Source organism: Micropterus salmoides, unplaced genomic scaffold (assembly GCF_014851395.1).
Source record: "Micropterus salmoides isolate LMB-PRFRI ecotype aquatic unplaced genomic scaffold, ASM1485139v1 Ms_hic_scaffold_4, whole genome shotgun sequence".
Lineage (NCBI taxonomy): Eukaryota > Metazoa > Chordata > Actinopteri > Centrarchiformes > Centrarchidae > Micropterus > Micropterus salmoides.
Window position 1 is genome coordinate 20039209 of NW_024043372.1, and position 27202 is coordinate 20066410.

The 27202-nt window shown below is 40.1% G+C and overlaps 1 protein-coding gene across 1 annotated transcript in view; it reads left to right on the plus strand.

Moving 5' to 3' along the window:
* Positions 1–26934, plus strand: part of camk1a (calcium/calmodulin-dependent protein kinase Ia) — a 31411-nt gene extending 4477 nt beyond the window's left edge. Inside the window, exons 3-12 of the mRNA XM_038697996.1 lie at positions 17503–17634; positions 18645–18719; positions 19450–19588; positions 19710–19836; positions 20142–20217; positions 20302–20414; positions 20712–20790; positions 21420–21507; positions 21671–21842; positions 24346–26934. Coding sequence (XP_038553924.1) covers positions 17503–17634; positions 18645–18719; positions 19450–19588; positions 19710–19836; positions 20142–20217; positions 20302–20414; positions 20712–20790; positions 21420–21507; positions 21671–21842; positions 24346–24449 — 1105 coding nt within the window. The 3' untranslated portion in view covers positions 24450–26934. The remainder of the gene's footprint in view (positions 1–17502; positions 17635–18644; positions 18720–19449; positions 19589–19709; positions 19837–20141; positions 20218–20301; positions 20415–20711; positions 20791–21419; positions 21508–21670; positions 21843–24345) is intronic.
* Positions 26935–27202: the final 268 nt, after the last annotated feature.

Below are 27202 nucleotides of genomic sequence, written 5' to 3' on the forward strand. Positions count from 1 at the left end.
TTTTTCTATGAGTTCAATTAATGCTAAAGCTGTTGATCTTTTTACTCTAAAGCCATATTGTTTTTCAGTAATTAATTTATGTTTTTCTAAAAAAGTATTTAGTTTTTGAGCAAACCACTTTTCAAGGATTTTAGAAAACTGAGAGAGCAATGACACTGGTCTGTAGTTGTTGAAGTGATGTACATCTCCATTTTTAAAAAGTGGAACAACAATATTAATAAAAAATGAAATAAATTCATTGGCCACATCTATGCTATTGTTCATAATAGTTTCGTTGTACACAAAATAGTAACTTTGTATATTGTGAATTTGGTTTCATTATATTATTTAATATTTTACAAGTTGTTTTCATATTTCCTTTATTATCTTTCAATTGTTTCTTTTAATAATCCCTTTTTGTTTCTCTTATAATTGTCGTCAGTTTATTTTTGTATGCTTTGTATTTGGCCTCACAATTGGGTGTCCTATTATTTTACAAAGTCTTCATACAATCTATGTTTCTTTTTGCATGCTTTAATTAATCCTTTTAGGGGGTTTCTTTGACAGCTTTAGTGGGCAGCATTTATCATAGCTATATATATAAATGTTTAAAAAGGTTTCATATGCTGCATTCACATCAGTCACATAGACACCTGACCAGTTCTGTTGTGAGAGCTCACTCCTAAAGTAATTTATTGTTTTCTCAGTTCTCACTCTAAAGTATGAAGTCTGATGTGAACTCTTGTATATCTCAGGTTGCATGTCATATATGGTAAAACAGGCAAGTGATTGCTTAAGTCATTTATCAGTAATCCACTTTGAACAATTTTTTGAACATCATTTGTGACAATAAATTAATGTGGCACACGAGCTAGTGATTCTGCTAGGCTGTGTAATTAGAGAAAAAAGAGATCTTGTATACAATGCATCTAAGAAATCTGAAGTAAACTTACATTTAGATTGATTGAGAAAATCAATATTGAAATCACCACTTATTAAGAATGTTTTGTGGTTATTCTGTGTATCAAGTAATTGTTCAAATTTGTCCTGGAAATCGTCTATTTTGGATCCTTGAGCTCTATAAATGCGAGCAGCAATCACATTCCTGTTTTTTCCCATGTCGATTTCAACAGCTACACATTCAAAGATTCCCTCAATTGCAATAGACATTTTTTCAACAAGTTTGCATTTCAAATGACTATCAACATACAACGCCACACCTCCTCCCCTTTTTTCTGGTCTATTTATGTGGTATTGCTTGTATCCTTCTATTTCAAAGTCTACACCCTTTTCATTGCTAAGCCATGTTTCAGAGAGTGCTATTATTTTGAATCGACTTGTGAATTTACTGATATAATCCTTCATTTTGTTGAAATTTGCATAAAGACTTCTGATGTTGAAATGAACAAGCGACAGACTTTCCCGTGAATTAACATTTAAATTAAGTTCATAATCAGTATAATATTTAGAGGTGTCACATATTTCATTCAACCAATGGCTATCAGGGTTATCCAGGTCCTTATCAAATTCATGCATGCTTTGCTCTCTAATATCAAATCTTGTCAGTGTTATACTTATCTAGTTTTAAATAATAACATCTAAAAAACTCCATATATCCAAAGATGTATTCAAAAGACAGGTAGAAAACAAAATATAACCCGTCTGTCTCCCAATGTGTCAGTATCAGCTGCACCATCCTGTTCTCATATGATGGTTGGCCGGTACGATGTGAGAGACATTGGAGCAGATTATGTATTTCTCTTAATTTCTTAAGTGACCAACAGGACACATATGCTTACCATAAAAAGAAAGATCACATAAACCCAGTCCTGCACCTGCTGCCTAAGATTTGTCTGAAAAACCTTTAAAGCTGAAGTTCAACTCATCTACGCATGTGATGTGGTCTGGTGGAATCCTATATTTCCTGTTGCCCTTACACTGACCCTGATTACATTTTATTATTGCTACATATTCTGAAATACAAACTAGATAATATTTACAATTAGATTTGGATTTAATACACCTTCATTTTGTAATAAATTGCAAAATTAATCTTCAACCAGTGGGGTTACCTTGCAGTCAGTAATGGTCAGGACTGAACTCACACAGACCTGTGACCGCACTCTCCGGGGGAACAGGATTGAGCCCAGATGGCCGGGCGGCACCTCTCCACTCCCCCAAACTAAGTACAAGTGACCTAGCACGCGTCCACCTGTGATGACACGAGTGTGCCATATGGAGGGTGGTTGTTTTCTTACTTCTTGGAATCACACCTGCTTCCCCAGAGAGGCTGCACAGAATCGGATTTTAATGACGGCGCAACTCTGGTTCACATCCAAAAAAGTGAAATAGCAGTGGGTAGATGATGAGGCTGTTTGGTAATGTTGAGTGCTGTAGGAGGACATCAAATAAGAGTCAATCAGCCTGTGTCAAGGCTGTGCATGCTGTATGAAATCCACCTGACTAGCAGATTGTATATTTGAGAATTCATGACTGCTGCTAAATGATGATAACTTCTGTTGTGATTCCACTAAGACTCACAGGAACTTAAAACAGTGATTGTAATTTGAAGTATGATATTAAGTGTTATGTAACAAGGATTGAAAGAGTGAATTGCCAGAATAGAATGTTCCCATATTTCAGAAAGAAATGGGGAAAAGCCGTATTCTATCCCTCCTGTCGCTATAGCTGGACCTGGCAGAGGGCAGAATTAATGTGTTGATGGAAAGCTCCTTATGCTCGGTGAGAAGATTACAGAGGAGCTTTATCCAGAAATTCAGTGTGCAAAGTTAATTGATTTATGTTGAAATATTATATTCAGATCCAGCTAATCCTCACAGTTCTACCTCAGTTTGGAGTCAACTTCAGGACATGCTGTCCTCAAGGTAGTGTTAGTGGATGAAAAAAAAACACTACAGTTATCATGTCTGTCACCGTTTGGTTGCACGTTTTGATTTTTTTTTTCATTAATGTATTTCTCCTTTAACAATGTAATTTACTGAAGATTAAATTAACAAGATAGGCGAAGTGTATAATTCTGAAATAACTCTCTATAACTGTGAAGCTTTTAGAGTTGTGATGCTGTTTCTGAGTGGAATCTTCTGTTTCAGCTTTTTTTGTCAAATGAAGACAGGGCAAGGCAACACACGTGATGAGATTCTAGCTCACTCGGGTTTTCTTAACTGTGATCTGGATGCCGTCCTCACCCAGAGAGCTTTTGTTAAAGAATGAGGATGGAGAGAGAGAGAGCGCAATTCACCCATCACTGGAGATGTTATGGGTTATTGTTGTAATCAGTGCAATTTTTAGAAATGTTAGCTTCTCCAACAACTCTTCGAGTCCTGTGGACAGAGAGTGGCTTATTTGTTAGAAATGAACAGCGTGGGGCCAGTCAACAAAACTATTTCAGACCACAACACATCAGTAAAAACTGTTTTAAACACCCACAGCAGAGTAGTGTATTGCTGACACTCAGTTCTCCTTTCAGATGTCTCCATCACAGAACTATTTACCAAACAAAATAGTATGACACTGAGCGGTTGTAGAATAAACCACTGAGAATATGGGCGGCCTTTGTGAAGTTGTCTGCAAACCCAAAACAATGAACTTAAATGAACTAAACTTGCAAAGAGCTGTGGAATTTGGTGTTGATTCTCAGAGGGATCAGAAGTACCAGCTTTCCCCTTCATAATACATTATTTGATTCAGTATTCAACTACATAATTTTTAATTGAGCCTTAACATCAGGAGGGACCAAATTGAAAATCCAAAGAATGAATGTTGTACTCATGGTGCCTTAAAAAAGAAAGTAAGATATGGGACAGTTTTAAGAGCACTTATGAAAAATGTTTAGGGGCATAAACAGTGTGATGATGCAGTACTAAACACTGTTGGAAAGCACTCATGCTGGTTGGTTTGTTTATAGAGAAGAGCAGAGGAGTTAAGAGGTTTGACCTATGCATGATTTTCGTAGAGTAGGTGGAAAACATGCAGTTGTACAATTGTTATTGAATGGTCCAGTTCCAAGTTTTGTTGATATGAATGTATGAAGTTATTTTTCATAATGACTCCATCGTAAGAATTAATCTGGGGATAGTTTGTCATAGAATAATACTCTATGGCAACGCTGTCTCTCTCGCTCTCTCAAACACACTCACTCACACAAGCGCACACACAAAATGGATTAGGCTAAAAAGAGGCAGCTTTTTTTGGGACTTGGGGGCATGTTGGACTTGAAGAGAGCGGTTGCATCAGGTGAGATCAATACACTGATGGATGCTTGTAGCTGTCTGCGACAGGTCCAGGAGGCCTGACTCTGCTATATTGATTGTGTATCTTTAAAACAACAACAAAAAAAGAACATTATGAATAATAGTTGCCTTTGCAGTACACATTTTGAGTGAGACGTGTATATACTTATTATGCAATCGGTGAGGTGAAGCCGGTTGGACCAGCTGCTGAATAAGTTAAAACTTATTCTAGTTATAATGTAAGTGTAAGTAAGTTACTAGTAGATATAATGATTGCATAGCTGGTAACCGACCAAACAGTTTCTCTGCTACAACTACAACAACAAAAATGCAACCCATGGCTCACTTGGAGAGACTAGATGAGCTAATTTAAAAAGGTACTGCATATTATTGCAATTTCAACAGGTAATATGGCAGGAGAAACCCACTTGATGATGTGGATTTATGTCCATTATGGATACAATCTTGAACACCAAACACATGACTTCTTGTTCTGAAAGCTGATTGCTTTTGATTGGACGGTGCTAGCAACCATTTACACACTCGTCAAGTCTGAACTAGTTAAGACATTTCTTATGTTTTAATGTTGCCGCTTAATTGAATAAATCACCTAGTTTGAAGCTTGCTAGTAGCTACTAATTTAGGATGGACAAACTTAATTGATTTACGATAGATTTACAAATAGGTGGTGCAGCTAAATCCTGGACCTCTGGAGTATGTATCTGCACCTTACAGTGCAGCAGTCTTTTTATGTATTTTACTAACAGACCATCATGTTAAAACTAAATTGTTAAATTGTTAAATTGTGAGGTGAAGCCTTGAAGACACGGAGGACGGTTGGTAAGAGCACACTTACCATAGTGAAAGTACTGTTAGACACTGACAGCGATATAAGAATGTATGAATCAATATTTTCCCATATGGACAGCTAGGATTATCTTACAGCAGAGGTTTTCAAAGTGTGACGCAGGCCTCTCTAGGGGGGCTCCAAACAGTTTCAGGGCAGGCTCAGTTAATGGAAGTGAAACAATATCACATTACTTATTGCATTACTTTTCAAAAGGAGATCACATAGAATAGCCTACATGTGTGAGAGTTTGGAGATACAGAAGTTTTTGGGCACTGTTTTCAGAAACTATGGATGCCTTAGGACAGACCTTTTTAAAAACTATTTGGTGCAGTCAGAAGTTATGTCAAACAGCAATATTAGGCTATTTTGGCTCAAATGTTGAGTGTCTATGGGATCAAATAATATAATCATGATCCCATAGGCATCCAGGAATTGAGCAAAACTTACCAAGTAAACTAAAGATGTGGTGGGGGGGCGCCGTTTCCCAAGCTTTGTCTGAGGGGAGGCCTGCAGTCTCAGACTTTGAAAACCCCTGGCTTACAGTGTCTTCAACGTGTGTATGTGTGTGTGTGTGTGAGAGAGAGAGAGGGAGACAGAGAGAGAGAGAGACCCATGCTGTGATGGCTTTGGGGCAGAAACCATCACTCTGCTACAGATGCATGATCTATCTATCTATCTATCTATCTATCTATCTATCTATCTATCTATCTATCTATCTATCTATCTATCTATCTATCTATCTATCTATCTATCTATCTATGTGTAGTTATCCATGTCTAAAAATGTGTGCGGTAACAGTCTTGTTCATCTACACAAAAACAGCCGAGCATCAGCTATGATTCTTGAGACCAATGACTTATATGAAACTTATTTATTTAAATTTGATAACAGCGAGTTAATGTGCATGCCAAGATTATTTATTGGCATGAAATAGATAAAATGATGTGTCAAGATTTCAGTGGTCTGTTGCCAACTGTTTGGAGTAGAGAAACTGTATGTTATAATCTGAGCCAGAAGAAATTTAAATCTATATGGCTGGACAATAACATAAACCTCTCATTTTAGTCCTGTCAAGACTTACACATTAGCTCCTAACTAAATCTCATCAGTTCAGAATAACAGCTACAGCAGCTTTCTCTCTTCCTCTATCTACTGTTCCTCGTCCCTTAACCCCTGACAGCCCCGCCCTTTCTCCAAGTAGAAATTAGCAACTGAATGGTTAAATATAATGTGTCTCACAGCACCAGAAGAAAAGTCTGTGTGCAATATTTTTTTCTTTTTAGGAGTACTATAGATAAAGCATGGATCAGGCCACATAAAGTACACAAACATTTAAGTAAAAATGTATAATCAGATATTTACTGTAGTACAACAGGCAAATTGAGCAAATTGTTCTGGATCAGCGATTCCCAAAGTGTGGAGCTGCCAATAGGGGGTGCGAGACAGGAAAAATGTAATGGTGGTGTAGTAGTGTAATAACTACAACAATATTTTTTTTGTGAAATAAAAACCTGAATTGAAAACTTTCCTTTGTAAATTTAATTTACAAATTTACTTTCCTTTGTAAATTTAATTTAAAAAGGTCTGTCCATGTTAACAATAACATGGTTAAGGATGCGAGAACACACTATTTTTATGAACTCATTACTACACATAAACACAATCCCAGGTTTCTGTTTAAGACTGTGGATCAGCTGGTAAACCCAACCCCTCCTTGTGCCTCAGCTGGAAGTAATGATGACTGTGAATTGTTTTTATCTTATTTTACCAATAAGGTGGTGTCAATCAGAGCCTCTATTACCCCCGCGGCCTCTTACTCAGAGGTTCCTCACCAGCAACAAGAGAGTTTTAACCAGTTTTATCACATCGACTTGTCTGAGCTTTTGAAAACAGTAACACAAATGAGAGTGTCCTCCAGCCCACTTGATGTAATACCTACAAAGTTTTTACTGAAAGTAATGGATTCTGTTGGGCCCCATTTGATCTCTGTTTTCAACAGCTCCCTATCTACTGGTTGTGTCCCTGATTATTTTAAAACGGCTTGCGTGAACCCACTTTTAAAGAAACTTGGTTTAGATCCCTCCCTCCCACATAATTTTAGACCAATTTCAAAACTGCCTTTTATTGCAAAGATTCTAGAAAGAATTGTGTCCAAACAGCTGCTCACTGTACTGGAAAATAACAAAATATTTGAAAAGTTTCAGTCTGGTTTTAGGAAGTACCACAGCACTGAGACTGCCCTGCTTAAAGTCACCAATGACCTTTTAATGTCTGCTTATGAAGGTATGTGCTCAGTCCTTGTACTCCTGGACCTTAGCGCTGCTTTTGACACCATTGATCACAACATCATGTTAGACAGACTGAGGCACTGGGTGGGGATCTCTGGTACTGCCCTAGAATGGTTTTCATCCTACCTGTCAAATAGGAAGTTTTGCGTGTCTGTAAACAACTATGTCTCTTCGTTCTGTCTAGTTAAATATGGTGTGCCTCAGGGGTCGGTCTTAGGACCCATTTTGTTTTCCTTGTATCTGCTTCCCCTTGGACATATTATCCATAAACATGGCATTTCTTTTCATATTTATGCTGATGACACACAAATATACTTGCCCTTCAGATCCACAGACCCTGGAATGCTGAGAACTGCCTTTGTGAAGTTAAAAAATGGTTGTCAAATAATTTCCTCCAGCTGAACTCAGACAAAACAGAAATCCTGGTCATCGGGTCCCAGCAGATGGCAAAACAAATACTGCCATCTGCTGGTTCCCTAGTAAATCACATTAAGCCTGTGGCAAAGAACCTTGGTGTTTGGTTTGATAGTAATTTAAATTTCGAGCAGCACACCACAAAGCTTGTTCAATCATGTTTTTATTAACTTAGAAATATAGCTAAAATTCGATCTATGTTAACTTTTAAGGACACCGAGATCATTTTACACACCTTCATCTCATCACGCCTGGATTATTGCAACAGCCTTTTCACCTGTTTAACCCAAAAAGCTATTGATCGACTCCAGACTGTCCAGAACTCAGCTGCCAGGCTTTTAACCAGAACAAAGAAATATGACCACATTACTCCTATTTTAGCTTCACTACACTGGCTCCCAGTATGTTTTAGAATTGACTAAAATTCTATTGATCACTTTTAAAGCTCTTCATGGCCTCTCGACTTGTTATATTTCTGACCTTTTAGCCCCATACACACCAGCACGCACCTTGAGATCCTCGGGCAGAGGTCTGTTGTCTGTTCCAGAGTCTTGACTGAAAACTAAAGGGGACAGAGCGTTTGCTGTCAGGGCCCCGAGGCTCTGGAACAGCCTGCCCGAGGAAATCAGGTCAGTGAACTCTTTTAAGTCCCTTCTTAAAACATACTTTTATAGGAGAGCCTTTCCCGATCTTATTTGACTTTATTTTATCCCTTTTATTTTATTGTATTTTACTAATTTTATATTTATCTGTATTTTAGTCTTTTCAATGTTTTCATGCTTTTATCTTGTATTGTTTTTTGTATTATTGTCTCTTGGGTATTATTGTCTTTACACTTGCTAAAGCACTTTGTAACTTGTTTTTGAAAAGTGCTCTACAAATAAGGATTATTATTATTATTATTAATTAAAAACATTATTATTAATAGTTAGCTCACAGGAAATGGCTACTCACACACCTCTTTCCCTCTCCTTCTCTCCCTATCCCCTCGCTTTCTCTCAGGCTGAGCCACCCGCGCTGTAGCTACTTACAAATCCTCATATGGATCCTCTTTTTGTCCATGTTATCTGTTTATGAGGCTTTACACAGGGTGTGATTTATCCAAAGCAACTTGCAATTGCTGTTTATGTCAGAGGTCGCACGCCTCTGGAGCAGCTTGGGGTTAAGTTTCTTGCTCAGGGATACATTGGGGGATGTGTCACAGTGGGGAGTGGGAAGTAGGACCCAGGGCTCTCACACCAAAGGCATGCAACTTATCCACTGCGCCATCACCAGCCCACTACTTATAACATGCAACATATAATAACATTGTATTTATTTGTAATGCACTTTATATTTAAGTAAATCCCAGAGTGCTATATGATAAAACAGGTAGTGCTAAAAATAAAATTAATTATACGCTACTTTTATTTGTTTAAATTTCCCTTATTTTCAAATCTCATTGATGATCGTAATGACTCCTATCTGTAGCCCACTCTCCCTCTCTCTACCCCTCTCCCTACCCCCTAAAACCCACAGAACCTGCCTGAGCTTTCCAGAACAAAAAGCGGCTACTTCAGAGTTTATCATCAACCCATGATGCCTGCGCTCCTTTATTAGGGATCCCAGCAGTGAAGCTGCTGGAGCCCTATTGTTTTTGTTCAGATTCTTCTTCTCCTTTCTTTCTTTCTTCTTTTTCTCAAATAAAAGTGTTTGGGCAGCCAAAACTGCTGGACGAAAACTCACCAAAATTGGCATGTAGGTTGGAAATTCTACCCACTACTCATGCAAAAAAAATTGGCACTCATAGACCTCATAGTGGTGCTCTAACAATCAACTTTGGGTTTTTGCAATTATCTCGAAAACGGCTTCATTTAGATTCAAAGTTTTATCATCATTTTAATCTCTGGATTCATCTGCATCTTTGCTTCAATGGCCTAAAAATGTCAAATTATGTGACTTTTTATCACTTTTCTCAAAAACCTATTTTTGCGAACTTGTCCCAGACGGTTTTGCCAATTGACCAGAAACTTTGGCAGGATCATCTAACGACGTCGCTGTTGTCGCAAAAGTTATCAAAAGAATTTTGATTTGTCAACCTTTTTTTTTTTCATAAATTTTTACTTACTTACTTTACATACAAATTTACATAAATGCCCATAAATCAAAATTGGCTTCGGCTATTGTAACAAAACTTTACGGGTCTGTTCAGATGCTGGTTCCGAGCTTCGCTGAGCAGTCTTGGGATATTCTTCCACTAGGGGGCGCTACACTTGCATAAAGTTTATACCTTGTAATTTGCTTCATGGATTCGTTCAAAATTTGGTTTGTACGATCTAGGTCACTACTCAGTTCATACATAAAATTTGGTAATGATTGCTCAAAGTGGTTTTGGCTTATTACAACAAATGTAAATTTCTAGACATTTCTTATTCTAAACTTCAAAAAATCTAAGAAAATCACCCATATGTCTTGGAGAGCTGAACTTTGAATTCAGAAGTCAATCACTCTATATTTTTCAGAATATGCTAATTAATTAACATCTATATCTCCTTTTTTCAGAATTTTCTCACAAACATCTTGACTGTTGTAAGCGTTTTGTTTAAACTGACAAAACTATCCAGGTATGGCACATGTGACGACACTACCTCAACCTGTGAGGAGGTATTTGCTAACAGCCTTTCACCAACAGCTCAGTCAGTCAGTCACCTACTCTGGTAATCCCAAGTTCCAGGGTTCAAATCCCCAGGTGACTAAGTCAGCCTTGCTGACAATAAGGATTTTTCAGATCATAGTGAGTCTAAGTTCTCTATTTTATTAGGACCCCGTGACACTTTCCTCTTATCTCTGCTTAAAAGTGTTTGTGAAGCTTAAACTTTAAATCTTGGAAACACAAAATGTTGCAGGTGGGTTGTTTGGGGTCGTGGTGTAGTTAAGGAGAGGCAGACCACCAGGTTAGTTGCAAGCCATCCTTTAGTGGGGACACGAGGCATTAAGCAGTTACAGGCAACAACAACAACAGCGCGGGCTGGTGCACAAGGCTCCTAGGCTACATGCAGTAGCATCGCAAGGCCACACATAGACGAACAACCACTCACGCTCACACCTAAGGACAATTTAGGGTCACCAATTAACCGAGTCCGCATGTCTTTGGACGGTGGGAGGAATCCGGAGCACCCGGAGAGAACCCACGCAGACATGGGGAGAACATGCAAACTCCACACAGAAAGGCCAGGGCAACCAGGGTTTGAACCCATGACCTTCTTGCTGTGACATCTCCCTTTTCTTAATTAAGGAAAACTTCACTTGTACTACCAACTTGTGAATTTAACTAAAGCAATCACATAAAAAAATCACATAAACATAATGGGTCACTGAGACCAGTCGAACAATACTTCTTATCAGAATCAGAATCAAAATCAGTTTTATTGCCAGGTATGTGTACACATACGAGGAATTTGACTCAGGATTGTACATTGCTCACGATGTGCTTACTTGTACAAAAATAAAATAATAATATAATAATAATAAAATATAATCAGACACAAACTACAGAGTAGACAACACTAATATACACACTATGAACAAAACAATATAGACATATTGACAAATAGTGCAGTGATCAGAGTGCAAAGCATGCAAGATTAAACTATTCTCATTATGTACATGTTGAAGGTGGATATGATATACAAGTACACATACATGTACACATGTACACAGTGTGATGGAGCATAGTGCAAAGGATGCTGGAAAAAATAAATAAGACCTATGACCTGAGGTAGGTGTATTGGTATACAGTATATGCAATATGACATAGTATGAACATAGTATAAACAGCACTGAAATAGAGAATGGTAAATAAATAAATAATAAGTGGAAACCAGTAAACAGGTGCTGATTAGAGACAGAGTTACTGGGTTATTATAACATAACCAAGCTCTGAAACCAGTTAAACATTACTTCTTATCTACCTGCATTTTCTACACCAGCTCTGTATAGAACTACAGTCCATGTGAAACTCATAGGTTCAGTCTGTTAGGGCGGCCATATCGAGAGAGTGCTGGGGAGTGAGGCGAGACTGTGACAGCCGATGTGTCCAAAATCTGTGTTGGGCCAGAGGCTTGCGGACTGCTGTGCAGCCTGCTGGGAGTAGGTTGAGGAGAAAGCAAGCATGCCCTCTTGCTCTCCGTCACATCGCACTGTGGCTGCAGCCCACCACATTCTGGTGAAGGCCTGATTTTGCGACGGCAGTGGTTCAGCCAGGCGGAGGAAGGAACCCTCGACCTCCACCAAATATGACTGTGGAGCCACCTTCCGCAGGTATACTCCCCGCCGCCAGATGCCTGTTCTGTCCCCTGGTAGTGGCTTCATCCTAACCGCATCTCCCACTGCCAGCTCAGGCAAGTCCTTAGCAGTTCTGTCATAGATGAGTTTAGAGACTTGTTTCCTGTGTCGCAGTTTGTCCACTACATCTGTGGACAAACTGCGACAACCTGGGGCTCCAGAAGTGTGTGAGCCACTGGCAGTGCAGACTTCAGACATCGTGACATCAGATGTTGGGCAGGACTGCTGTCCATACCCTTTGTTGGGGTGTTTCGCCATTGTAAAATTGCCTTCCAGGCATCCTTACCTTACCGAAGGGCTTTGTTGCATAGATTTTTTGCGATTTCGACAGCTGCTTCCGCCTTGCCGTTGGATACCTTGGCGAGGAAGTGAGATGGTCAAACTCCCACTCCACAGCACACTGGCGGAACTGAGAGCAAACAAACTGGGGCCCATTGTCTGAGATGACCCTATCAGGTTGGCCATACTGTGCAAATTGAGCCTTGCAACGTTTTATGGTCATCTCAGCCTGGCATCATGGTCTTTGCCTGCCTCTTCCTCGCTGTCTCCACAGTCTACGATGAGGATATCGTCACCTATAGGCTCCACCCCATCAAGCCCTTCCAGCAGCTCGTGTTGTTTTCGCTGATAGACCTCTGGGGCAAGCGACACACCAAATCGAAGTTTCAACCACCTCCAGAAGGTGGTCATGAGGCTGCTAGCCTGATCCAGCCTGCATTGCAGAAAAGCGTCTCTTGCATCCACCAGTGTGAATACTTTGGCTTTTGGCAGTTTATAAAGCACATCCTCCAGTGTGGGCATGATGTAATGCGATCGCCTGAGCGCCAGATTGAGGTGATGAGGTTGTAAACATATGCATAGCTTTTCAGGTTTTTTGACTTTGACCATATTGCTGATCCAGTCTGTGGGCTCACTGACTGATGTGATGTGGCCCTCCGCTTCATATCTGTCGAGCTGAGCCTTTACAGCCACCTTCAAAGCCACCGGGACGTTGCGTGGTGCACACTGCACCAGCTGAACTGCTGGAAGTGCACCTCTCTGGGGAGTGCCTCCACAGGGTTGTTGAAGACATCATGGAATGCTCTGATGACCGTACTTTTGGTGGTGTGGTGAGGCTGTCATCCTCCATGTTCAGCCCTTCTACTCTGAGCTCCTCTGGGATGGTGAAGTATAGGAGTCCCATCTCCTCTGATGTAGACCCCGACAACAGTGGCAACTGCCGTGTGTGCACTACCTCAAAATCTAGGTAATATTTGCAGCCCCGTACAACACACTCTGTAGTATAGACCCCTAATGATGGCAGACCTTGGTGAAAGTACAGTTTCAGGGTGGTGCTACTAGGTTTTAATTTCTCTCTGGGAGCTAGCCTCTTCTTGTCTCTGAGACTTAAGACATTGCATGTAGCTCCTGAGTCAAGTTGGCATCTCTGTAGTTTGCCATTTAGCCGAAGATTGACAAACCATTTTTTGCCTTTTGTTCTCACTGCACCGATACTCTCTGTTGCATACACATGATTGGTTTCCATGACTGTGTTGTCTTTGTCAGTGTTCAATTCCTCAACTGTGTGGAGTTTCCCATCTCTTCTCTTACTTTTATTACACACTCTTGCAAAATGATTGGTTGTGCCACAGGCATTGCAAGCCTTGCCATATACTAGGCAGTGTTCTTTTCCCCAACTATGTGATGTTCCACAGTACTTGCATGTGGAGAAACCCTCACCCTGCGATCACTAGTTTTTTCTGTAATGTGTAATGATTTTTTGAATGTTTGTTTGCCTATGGCATTTACAGTGTCCAAGTGAGATCTCTCATGCTCCATGGATCTCAGCTGCCAATCACTCAGATCTACTGCTCGACATGCATCAATAGCACTGGCTAGCGTTAAGTCTTTTTCCCTTAGCAGCTGTCAGCATGTGCCCTCATTAGCAATGGCGATAACTATTTTGTCCCTGATTAGCTCATCTCTCAAGGCTCCATATTCACAAGTAGCTGCTTTTTACCTGAGTCGAGTCACAAAACTGTCGATTGCGTCACCTTCCTCTTGTTTGCAGTTGCCGAAGATGTAGCGTTCATAAATCACATTTTTTGCCGGCTTGAAGTAGCGTTCCACAGAGTTCAATATGATGGTCACGTCCGCTTGCTCCTTGCTGCTCAGGTTCAAGTTGTGTTTATAGACATGTCGACATTCCGCTCCCATCACACTTCTCAGAGTCGCTGGTTGGGCTTGTCTGCTAGCCCTGTTGCTAAGGCAATATCTTCGTAGTCCGCCCAGAAGATCTCCCGGTTTGCACTTATGTTGCAGCTGAGCTTCATCGGAGCTGGCGGGGGTATGGTTGCGGCCACGGCTATTCTGTGTGGACAAGGCATAAGTTGCAGTGAAAAGACAGTAACTTTCAAGTGTCGCTTAAGCCTAGTTCACACTACACGATTTTTAGCCTGATTTGCTGCTCGGCGATGTCAGGCTGTGATTGGTGATAAATCAGCGGCTGATCGGCGGTTGCCAGTCGTTATGTGTGAACTACACAACGACACATCAAAACGGCTCCCCGACACATCACTGCCACATCACCGACGTCTGCCAGATATCTAGCATGCCAAATATCTAGCATGCCAAATATCTGGAAGAGTCGACCGACTCGACATCCACATCCAGCCAATGAGAGCAGGCATACTTTTTCACTGCAAAACACTTCTTACTCCCCTCCAGCTCTCTCTGTAGCTCAGTAAAACCCTGCTACCTGCATGTGCTAATCCATTCTTTCATCCATATTCTTTGTCTTTATAATTTCTATCTTTAATAACAAACAACAGCTGTTTCGTGTGTAGGTCGCGTAATTTCCCGTTTCACATTCATTATAGAGCTTCATGTATGTTATATTGACAAAATGTGGTTTGGAGACCAGCGTCAGTGCCACAGCCGCTGTCAGCTCTTGTAGTGTGTGACCCCGTCACTGATCAGTCACGCAGTGTGAATGCCACAGCGACTCCCGTCACAAGACAGCAAGTTGTAGTGTAACGACACTAAAAGTCGTGTAGTCTGTACGTGCCTTGAGTGAAACCACTTAGGGCATGTTCACTGGTGTAACAGGGACACTGCGCTGTGATCATAGAAACAGATCATTATATGTTTATTGCACCTTCAGTAATATCGGCTGCCTTCTCTTCAACACAGCTCCGCTAGGCTATTATTCGCAACATGTAACCAATAAGAGTGCTGTGGGTGGGACATTGAGCAAATAAATAAGTAAATAAATAAATAAGTAAAAAATATACATACATACAGGCCTTTATATAAGCAAACCTACCCAGTCAAGATGTAGAAGGGGGTGTTGCCAAAAAAGTTTGGGAACCGGTGGTCTAGATGACATCTTTAAGTCTAATATCATCGTTTTTATTACTTGGAGAAACGTGCAGGAACTGTACTCATCCAGCCAATTGAAAAATGTGACAATAGGACTGGTGACCATGAATAAAATAACAGACAATGTTGCTTTACTGATGCTATTGTTACTGTTGTTACATAGTTGTGTGGCTAAAGGTCTCTTGTTAGCTGTGTTAGCTGAGGATTGCATTACTCACCACAGTGCCAATGTGACCATTTTCCATGTCTCAGATGGATTAATTTTGAAGCTAACCAGCTTGAATGGTCGATCGACAAAATGACGTGGCAGCTATTTTGATAATCAAATCTATAAATATCTTAGGGTTTTAAACTGTTGGTCAGACAAAACAAGACATCAAAGACACCTTGGGTTCTGGGAAAATGTGGCGTTAAATTGTCACTATTTTAATGGATTGGCCATTTAATAGACAGAATTATTAATTGCTTTATCAAGAAAATAATATGCAGTAAAAGCTTTTTCTCCACGCAGAACCAGAACAGAAACATTGTTTTTAATTGTAAAATTCTGCCCCTGATTCCCAGTATAAATGCAAATATCAGTGAATTTAAGGTCCTACCCTTCTGTCTCCCTGTCTTGGCCCATTGACCCATCTAAATAATAATAATCTATTTAGCTAAATAGATCATTACTCACCGACAATACAAGTTTAGCACTCTTGACCCTCTGAGGAGACCCCGGCTGTAAATGCTGCAGACTTAAACACATTAAAATGCTTCTATGGGTCAATGAGAATTGGAGCTTTATGTGATTTTACTTTGAGGTTATTTTAAGGACTTTTCAAAAATGAAATCGGAGATGTGTGTGAGAATCATTTCTCTTCATGTGCATCAGCTTCACTATGCAACGTTTCTGCTGCGCTGGTTCGTTGAGCACAAGATGGCCTCGGTACAAAGCCATCTCAAGGATTACCACTGATCCACACTGAGCATTTATTATGACATGATGACGGGGGGAAAAATCCACATTGGGAGGAGAGAGAAATGGTGTACAGAGAGACGGTCAGGTTGCACAAAACTCTGCTCTGTAATTAACTGTTAAGAATCATTAAAAGCAGAATAAACAGAAAGTGAGAGATGTTTGCTTCCTTATCACATGGTTGCCATTGGCAACTGCACTGTGAAGTCTGCATTCGTTTATTTAAGGTTGCAGACTTAAGTGAATAGGTGAAGAGTGCTAACTCCTCACATGCTCCACAGTGTGACAGATGGAAAAGGAGAGGAAATATATGCTACAACGTGAACATTGAATTTGCATTGTGTATTGCATGACAGTGCTGTTTCACACACATGTAAAAGGCCCCCGTGGTTGCTAACAATGTTTGTGTGTTCAGGCCTCCTCTTGAGTTCCCTCCCACGCTGTGGGGACACTGTAAAACACACACTATTCCCCCACTCTTCTACACCATAATCCATAATGTAGTCTACCTCAGAAACAGCCACACTACATTTACTGTATCCATTATTGAATGGATTAAAAAGAGTTTTTTTTTTTTAATTAACTGATATTACTATACATGTCTGTTTGTGACTGTTGCTTCACCTCCTGAGTCTTTTGTCAGCACCCCCCCCCCCCCCCCCCCCCCACACACACACACACACACACACACACACACACACACACAAACCTCTCGGTAATGTCCCTATTTTGAATTATTCATCTGACAGCACTCTCTCAAGCACACACCCTCCAAACACACACACACACACACACACACACACACACACACACACACACACACACACACACACACACACACACACACACACACACAGACAGATGGCTGGTACTTTGAGATCTTTTTCAAAAGCTCTGGCCACAAACATTTCTAATAATGGTCTTTATTGTGTTTTATGTGGAAATCAACCCAAAACACACCTTTGCACTGAAAATATCAAGAATGTAATAATATTTTCATGAAAAGCTGTATGTGTGTGTGTGTGTGTGTGTGTGTGTGTGTGTGTGTGTGTGTGTGTGGGTCTACTGCCTCTGTTTTAGGGGAGCTTTCTCAGAGGTGGTTCTAGCAGAGGAGAAGAGGACCCAGAGGCTGGTGGCAATCAAGTGCATCCCCAAAAAAGCATTGGAAGGCAAAGAGAACAACATTGAAAATGAGATCGCTGTACTACACAGGTGAGGTCACCAAAGTTCCCTCGACACGACGCGTCAGCTGCCGCTTTGTGTCCGGCAGGAGGAATTAGTCAATGCAGCCTCTCACGGCAGTGCATGTACAGATGCAGAATATATGCAAGGGGTCAATTGAATGGGTGACTAAATGCATGGTGTCAGTAGAAACAGTAGGATTGTGCACCGGAAATGTCAGGAGTAAAGAAGATAGACCTATTTTTAGTGTCCCTGTTGCCAGGGCAACAGCACACAGAGGCGGAGATAGTGTGGAGTTCCCCGCAGCAGTGTATTGAAGAAAGAGAAAGAGACATAGAGGGTGGAGAAGGGGGGGGGGGGCATGGTATGAGAAAGATATGGAAGAATGGGAGTGGAGTTTGACCCAATACTTAAAAGTCACCATTAAATAAATGAGAGAGTTAAGAAACTTAAAAAATAATCTGAAAAAAACACACACAGAGGGATGCTCTATTCCTACTAAAAGTCACATCCTCTCAGCAGCTGATGTGTTATAATGATGGCACATTCATATGCTCTCAACTTGACTTGAGAGCCAAGAGAGACGCTCGACTGTCTGTTGGCTTGTTCATAACAATAAACGATCCAATTCTATTTTGTGTGTGTGCGTGTGTGTGTGTGAGAATAGCATTTGTTAGGCTACTGTCATTCTGTCAAGCCCCTGTAGCTCTATAATCTCCAAAGCCGTTCTTTGTTAATGCTTCCAGCTGCAGACGCTGGTCATTGTAATTCTTAACAAGAGGTCGTTACTGTATCCAAAGCTTTCCTGTGATATGATTTGAGAGGCTTTTACAACTCATGTTTTAGGAGAACATGGCAAACACAGATTTGATCCCAATTTCCTATAGGGCTTTCCATAGAAAAGAGAGAACATGCCGCTCTGAATTTTGCAGAAAGAATGCCATCTGGTGACCAATTGACAGTAAGCATTACAGAAATGTGGCTCAATTAAAAATGCAACTTATTCTTTCTGACAATGTCTGTCTGTTTATCGTCCTCAGAATCAAGCACCCCAACATTGTTACGCTGGAGGACATTTTTGAAAGTACATCCCATCTATATCTTGTCATGCAACTGTGAGTTTCCTTCCTCTTTATCCTACACATAGGAATAGGAGATGTGCATTCATCGTGCATCGTTACTGTGAAATAGAGCTGAAGCAATGATTTGATTAGTCAATTTGTTGATTTACAGGAAATTAATCAGTTTATTAAGCTGAAATGCAAAACATTCTTTGCCTGAGCATATCAAATGGGACATTTCGCTGCTTTGCTCTGATTAACATCATTGTAAGTTGAATACCTTTGGGTTTTGGGGTGTTTTTTTGTCAGACAAAACAAAACATTGAAAAGTGTCCACATGGGATCTGAGAACTTGTGATGGTGGTTTTTCACTGTTTTATGTAATTTATTACATAAACATTTAATTAACATACAGGCATCCCCCTCAAATAGGATGTAAAATCTTCTTATTTTACAGTCTAGTGTCATATATAATCATATATGTCACATATATATCATATTTAATCAATTATCAATTGAAATACTTAAATTCATGATTATTATTATAACTGCACAAGCACAATAAATGCTAGATGCCTTAAGTATAATTTTATACAACATTGTTTAAAAAAATATAGAATTTAAAACAAAGACTGTTCTGATCAATATTTGGCTGCACAGTATGAGTTTGTAATGACTGACCCACCGGTAAGAAGTTGCTTGTTAAAGGGGTTTTAACTAAAACCCACGTCTTCAGTAAAGGTACAGGACTATTGAGCTGTTTTCCATTATTTTCGCCTGGCAGGGTGTCCGGAGGGGAGTTGTTTGACAGGATTGTGGAGAAAGGTTTCTACACAGAGAGAGATGCCAGCCAACTCATCCACCAGATCCTGGATGCAGTCAAATACCTCCATGATATGGGGATCGTCCATAGAGACTTGAAGGTATCATTGCTCGGGGGGAAGACAGAAATATAACACCTCAGTCTGGCTTGCAGTTGCCTCCTTTCCGTTCCCCCTCCCATCTGCAAACCCTCCTATGTTATCATTCTTCTTGTCTTTGCAGCCAGAGAATTTGCTGTATTACAGTATGGAAGAAGAGTCCAAAATTATGATCAGTGACTTTGGACTGTCAAAGATTGAGGGGTCAGGCAGTGTCATGTCCACAGCCTGCGGTACTCCTGGATATGTGGGTAAGGCATTTATTTCTCCGGTCAGCCAGACTCTCCTCACCTCCCCCCTCTCTTTCATGTGAGCTCAGCACTTGCTGTTTCAGCTGATATCCCCTCTGTATTCATTGCGTTTTGAGAGGCTCTTTCATCCACTACTGAGTCAAATGCAAGTGTTTCAGAAGTGCTCTCCACCTGTTTAACGTGACCTGCCAGATCACATGGTATTACCGAAAGGTCAAGATTACTTGAATTTGCCCTCACTGCTGCTCTGTGTCTCTCTGAGTATTTTCCACTTTTCCCGAATGTCTGCTGTGTGCGTTTCACAGCTCCTGAGGTGCTCGCTCAGAAGCCGTATAGCAAAGCAGTGGACTGCTGGTCCATAGGAGTCATTTCTTATATTCTGTAAGTCTGAGCTCATTCATCACTGAGAATTATGTAAAGTGACCACTTTATAGTATTGAATATGTAACGTTATCTCTCCCTCAGGTTATGTGGCTATCCTCCGTTTTATGATGAAAATGATGCCAAGTTATTTGAGCAGATTCTGAAAGCAGAGTATGAATTTGACTCTCCATACTGGGATGACATCTCAGATTCAGGTACTACCGATTACTAAAAAAATCTACAGCAGTGAAAACAGTGAAATTCAAGTCAAACAAGTCAAGAGTGGACTGTTACAACATTAAGGGTGGTGATAGTGCAACGGATAAGACTGTTCCTTTGGTGTGAGAGACCCGGGTTCAATCCCCCACTGTGACCCATCCACCGTTGTGTTCCCTGAGCAAGACACTTAACCCCTAGTTGCTCCAGAGGCATGTGACCTATGATATGTATAGCAATTGTAAGTTGCTTTGGATAAAAGCTTCATGTAAATGTCATTCATTTTTTGTTTGTAGCCAAAGACTTCATCTGTCACCTGATGGAAAAAGACTCTTTGAAGAGATATACGTGTGAGCAGGCCCTCCAGCATCCATGGTAAGAAAGTCAACTGTCAATCAGCTGATAGAAAGAACTGAAACATTTAACAAGTTCAGTTTAATTTAAAATTTATTTTGAAATTAATCTCCAACCATTTCGATAAGAATAAATATTTAAAGATATTTACAGCAAATGTGCTAAACATTAACTTAATATGAGGATGAGTATGTGCTTTATATCTTTGTAAACTGATAATCTTTAGGATTTGGACTATTGTCAACATTTTACAGACTAGAATTCTTTTTTCGTAAAAATCGATTCATTGGAAAAATGTTAGGGCTGCAATGCACAAAATGTTAGAAATCAGTGAAAAATGCACATTTTCATTTCCCAGAGCTAAAGGTGACAAATTCAAATGTCTTGTTTTATCCAACCAACAGTGCAGAACTCCAAGATTTTCAGTATACTATCATAAACGTATTAAATTAGTACACATTCTGTACATTTGAGAAGCTCGAAGCAGATAATACATACCATCATAACAATAGTTTATGATAAATTTCCCATCAATCTCCTAATTTGATCAATAATAATATTATTATTATTATTATATATTCATATGATAATAAACCCTAGTCAGATGCATCAACTGCCTGTAAATTCTCTAATTCTTGTTGACTTTGCAGGATCTGTGGAGATACAGCTCTGGACAAGAATATCCACGAATCTGTCAGCGCTCAAATCAAGAAGAACTTTGCCAAAAGTAAATGGAAGGTCAGTGCCTCGCCTGAATCATACAGTGGCATGCTGAAAGAGCAGTATTAAGATTGGCAGGAGTTAGAGCACATACTGTACGCCTTTGCTGTTTTTCTCCCTCAATAGCTGTCAGACTCAGGAGGTTTTCTCTCTGTCCCTCTCTCCCTCTCTGTCCATGTAGCAAGCATTTAATGCCACAGCAGTGGTGCGCCACATGCGGAAGCTGCAGCTGGGCACTAGTCTCGAGGGACCCAGTCAGATTACTCCCACCAGTCCCTGCCATGGACATCTGCTCCCAGAGGAAGAGGAGGAGGAGGAGGAAGATGATTTGGGAAATGGGGAGGAGGAGAGCTGTAAGTTATCAATTCACAGTGAATGAACAAACACCCTCTTTCAGTCTGTTTCAGACCTAAGGTTTAATGATGTAAGCTAGCAAGGAACAGACATGGGGAGCGGGGTGAAAGGGGATGAAATGAAAATATGCCGTGTTCATGTACTATCAGAGTTGCTGTGATTACCATTTTATTTTACCAACAAACCATGTCAGCCAAGATAATTACTGAAACTTGGATTCTCCTGAAAGCTCTGATGTCGCTGACTTGGACGCTTAATAATACAGAAGTGCCTGAAAACCAAACAAACCTGGATGCTACACATTTGCCAAAGTCTGTAGTTCAAAGTAACTAAACCCAAATTTAATGAATTTAGTGCCACATTTTAAATTCACAGTATTTTAACCCTCTTGTGGGCCAACTTTGCAATCATAGTCCTCCGGTGATGTGAATACTTGCAACTAGTGGGGATCTTTCTCATCACTACCAACTAGACAGTACTTCAGACAGTAGAAAGAGGCTATGCACAGGATTAAATAGAAGATCGAGGATGAGGGGATGTGATGATGAATGGGTATGAAGAGGGTTAGGGTTACAGGGTGGAATTGGAGAAGTGAGGTCAGGCAAGGGAGTCGAGAAAATTGACAGGAGAGGATAGATCAACCAGTTACAAGGATAACTTGTTAAAGGAAAATTCAGATATTTTTCAACCTGGGTTTCATTCTTATAATTGTGGCAGTTCTAACTTTTGGTCGTGCTAACTTTGCGCTTGCCACCTGTATTGTAGAGATTCGGCAACGCGAATCTGGCAAAAAAACAAACAAACAAACAAAAAACGTATATTGGGGCACCCATCCTAAATGTTATAATAAACCAATGTTACAGAAATCATTTCCAACACTTATCTCTGCAGCTGACTGAAAGTAAAAATTGAAATTAGCACTCAGGGTTAGCTATTTTTGCTAACTGCAAAGTGATCTACTTATGGGGCAACCAGCTGGCTAACCAGGTGTAGCTGTATGGTTAGCCATCTTGCCATATGCACAAATAATAAACCAAAATATATTTTTTGTTGTTTCATATGAAGTTTTTACTTAAAGATCTCCTCCATTCAATGATGTGTTTTTCTCATAATTTTTTTTCACATTCCTCTACTGAAAAGGAAAAGGTCTGTAGAAACCTGAGATTCAAACGTACTCCAGGCAAGCTAGATTTGGTACGTAAAAAAACATTTGAGAGACAGTTGCTGTCTAGCAAATGCCACTGGCAAAGAAACCTCCAGAAGCAGACTTGTCAGTATCATAGACTGTATATAAAGATAAACGACATGACAGCTCCCCAAAAGGGTCGAGTCTAGATGGTAAACCTAGATTTGCAAAACTCTTATGAGATTTGTACGTGTTGTTTCTGCATGTTGGCCTACAGTGCCTTTCGCCAGAAATGCACTGTTCGTGTCCCGTGTGAAACCAAAAGTCTGTGTTGACTTATTATTTTATCACAAACTATGATCTTATCCCACACCTAATCAAGCCGTTGTGTTGCCTAAACCTAACCAAACTGCCACTGAAAATTGGAAATAATTTTATATTTATAATCACTCTTTACAATAGGTCACCTGACTCTTTTTGTACAGTGGGAGGAAGTGGAAATGCGTCGTTTGTCTTTCTATGTAGTCTATGGTCAAGACAGAGACCGAGTGTTTGCACTGGCACAGTGAAAGTTTTGAAAGTAAACATGGTAGAGAGTGCAGTTTCCATCCACTATCTACTACTGTGCGTAACAATGCGACAATGTGAATGCCCTGGAACATTGTAGCAGATATTCACAACCACTAATGCTATGTCAGCAACTGCCAATTACAAACTAAACAAATAAAGCCCTACCTTATCTTATCTGTCTGATCTTACAGCTGTTGCTTAACTTATAGAGAGCTGACCATTTGGCCCAGGCCCAGTTGATTTTGGGGAGGTGAAACAAAGTCTCTTGCACAGCAATATTCATCACAGCTGTGAATTTGTTGTAGTTACACAGCTGGTATCGCTCCATCCATGTACACTTGCGATTGTCCTCCTTGTAGTCTGCTGGATAACATTAACAAAATATTCTCCCATTTGTTACTACTTCTCTAGCATGAACACACGCTAGACAGCAACCCACAGCCTCACACCTAGAAACAAACCACCGTGTGCAGGTAGCTGTTTGGTTTGCCGGCTGATTGCATATAAATCAGTCAAAAACAATATCTAATCCAGGGGTGTTTACTTTTGGTCAGAGAAAAAAGCATTTCAAATGACTTTAAGTTCAATTTGAGTTGATTTGGAAAGCTTTAGGAGGCTCCCGCTGCCTGCTTGAATATATGTTGGTTAGCCGGAGTCAAATTTCCCATATCTCTACAAAGGAAGAATGCAAAGTGTTAATGACCCATAATCAGAATGACCACAATTATGAAAATAAGACCCTAGTTAAAAAAATACTAGAATTCCCCTTTAAATTCGTATGTTCCCTGTTATGCCCTTATCTCCAGTGTCCCACTACGAGGATGGCCGTCGCGGAAGCGCTGAGGGCAGCACAGATCGGGACAGCCTGAGAAGCTGCACCTACTGCTGCAGGCCAGCCAGTCGCGTCTGAGCACAAACTCCCCATGTCATGGTGACATTGTATCCCTGGAGCGTCCAGAGCCCGCCCGCCCAGTCTGGCCAGGAATGCAGAGTAGTTATCAGGCAGTGTCCACCAGGGTACATCTACAGCAAGCAGGTCACTGTCACAGTGAAGAGAAGCACACTGTAAGTCTTTGTCCCAAAAAAAATCACATCCTGACTCAAGATAAATATGTTATAACTTTTTTGCAGAACAGAATGCACGGCTGCTCCGACAGCGATCTATAGAAAGGGCCTGTCTGCATGATTATCCTGAAATAAATCTCCTAGCAACCTAACATGTAGTTGGCCTTTGTGCAGCTATAGCAGACAGTGGTAATTTGCAGTGCGTGCATAACAAGAAGTGGTTCTGGATGTTAGCTTCAGGAAGGATCCAAGCTTCTGGAGTCTTAATCAAAGATGGGGCAGTGGCCGAAAGGCAGTCTTCTCCATTGTTTTTGTTCTCACATGATCTGTCACATCTACCTCTAACCGCGATTACTGTCTGTCTACATGCACCTGCTCAAAACACTCTACATTACTGTCAGCTTTCTCCAAACATCTGGCCAGACAGGGCACAAAGAAAAGGGGAACGCTTTCTAAAAGGGAAACAGTACTGAAAGCTACTCCTGCATGTCTTTATACTCTTTACCTGTCAATGTGACTCAGTCCAGTCACTGACCAAGTAGCTGTTTAGTTGAATAGAGGCATGTCTTCACTGCCGATGCCACCTGCCCATTTGATCACACTGTCTTTTTTCTCATATTAAGTGTTTTTGTCCTTTTATAAGTATTTACTAGTTTTGTTTAAAGCCTTTTTGGATGGTGGAGGGTGATTCTGGGTGTTATGGACTCTATATACTATATTCTGGCTCAGACTGGGCTTGTGAAGAATGGTTCTGACCCGGAGTGTCTGCATGCTTCTGTTGGGGAAAACATTGAAACGTATGAATATCAAAAGGACTTTTTTTTGTTTTTGTTTTATGGCTGTTCTGTTATCAGAGGCTCAAACTGAGATCCCCCGCAAGTCCCTAAATCACAGGAATCTGACCATCTGCCATGGGCTCTAGGAGGAGTTATTTTGAAGGTGCAATTATGTTGAGAATCCTCTAAATTCATGGGTAGAAAACGATTATAGTCATATGATGCTCATCCTCCCTCTTCTGTTTCTGGCAAGCATCTCAATATCCGCCTGCTGTCAGTCTCTGGGCCTCTGGGAGGGATCTCAGTCTGGGCGCTGCGCCTGCTCTGTGCTGTGCACCTCTAGTGGAAGAAGTTTTGGTCTACTGTTTGCATGACCTGGTTAAATATGTTTACATGAATGATGATCAATTAGTATAAACACACATGATTATTATTACTCTGTTGTATTAAAAAATGATGTAATACTGTAATTTTGAGCTATATAATGTGAAGTGAGTAACACCAGAAGTAATGTTGTTGACAAAGTACAACACAGCACAGTGGACTTAACATTTGCATTGACTGTCTTGGTCAAGTCTCTACCTGAGTGACATTTCTCCTGTACTATTTATTTACTCATCTCGAATTTTATTTTTGTTAGTCTGTTTTCTTGCCGTTGCTTATGTAGAACCTCTTAAACTATTTATCCCTGTGTGATAGCCAGGCACAAGCAGAAACAAAAAAAGGTTACACAGGCGCCAGCCCAGCCACAATGCAAAACATGAAGAAAAAAAAAATAGGGCTGGAAACATCACCTGCCTGCCATGGGAGTAGCCTTCAGTGCGCAAGCTCTGCAGTCCTCCTGAGTAGATGAACTACGGTACTAAAGCCATACAGTGAAGTGGGGATGTTCTACTGTATAGATTCAGATATGTTGTCTTCTTATAAATATACGACTCAGATGAAGGATGGTGATGCTTTGCAAATATTTTATGTAAAAAAAAAAATAAAAAATTCTCCCTGCGACAAGTGGCTGAAAACAATTAAATCATACCATTATTAATTTATTATTAGTTAGCTGTAGAGATAGCCAACCAATCCATAAAAAAAATCATGCCCATATAAAACAATCTGTCATTGATACTTTCAGGTCCATAGTACAGTAAAATACAGCAGTCACTCTGGATTTACATGACATGTAATTATGGAAAATATGCAAACTGTGTGTGAAGGGCTTCATGTTAACTGTAATGTTGATGACTCTGACAACATGGCTATTATTTGTTTGGTAAATGACCTTATGTTGAAACTTACTTGGGATTTGTTTCCACTTGGCTGTGTTTTGTTTTTTTTGAAAAGCGTATTTTACCCATTACAAACACATCTAAATGCATAAAGAAACACGTGTATATTATATATATAATATAAGTATATATTGTATATCCTTTTTTGTAAAAGCTGTTTTGAGCTACAAATGTATGGATGCAATGCATCATGGGTTATTGAACAAGACGTAAAAAATACAATGATTTGTACCCACAAAGATATGATTGCAGGAAATGAAATAAATCTTCCTTGTCTATGCATTGTGTGTTCTGTCATTATGGAGTAACTTTAATTTTAGTGTGGTTTGGAAAGAAGTACCATTTATTATTTTCCAAAGATTAAATTAGTTTAAAACCTTTCCATACATAATCAAATGAATGTTCACTAGAACTTGATGGTTGTGACGTCGTCTTTTTTCTTTGTTTTGCACTTGCCTGCACATTTCATCACTGAGGAAAATATTCCAACATATCAATTTCCTATTGATACATATTTGTTAAACGTAAAACACACAAAG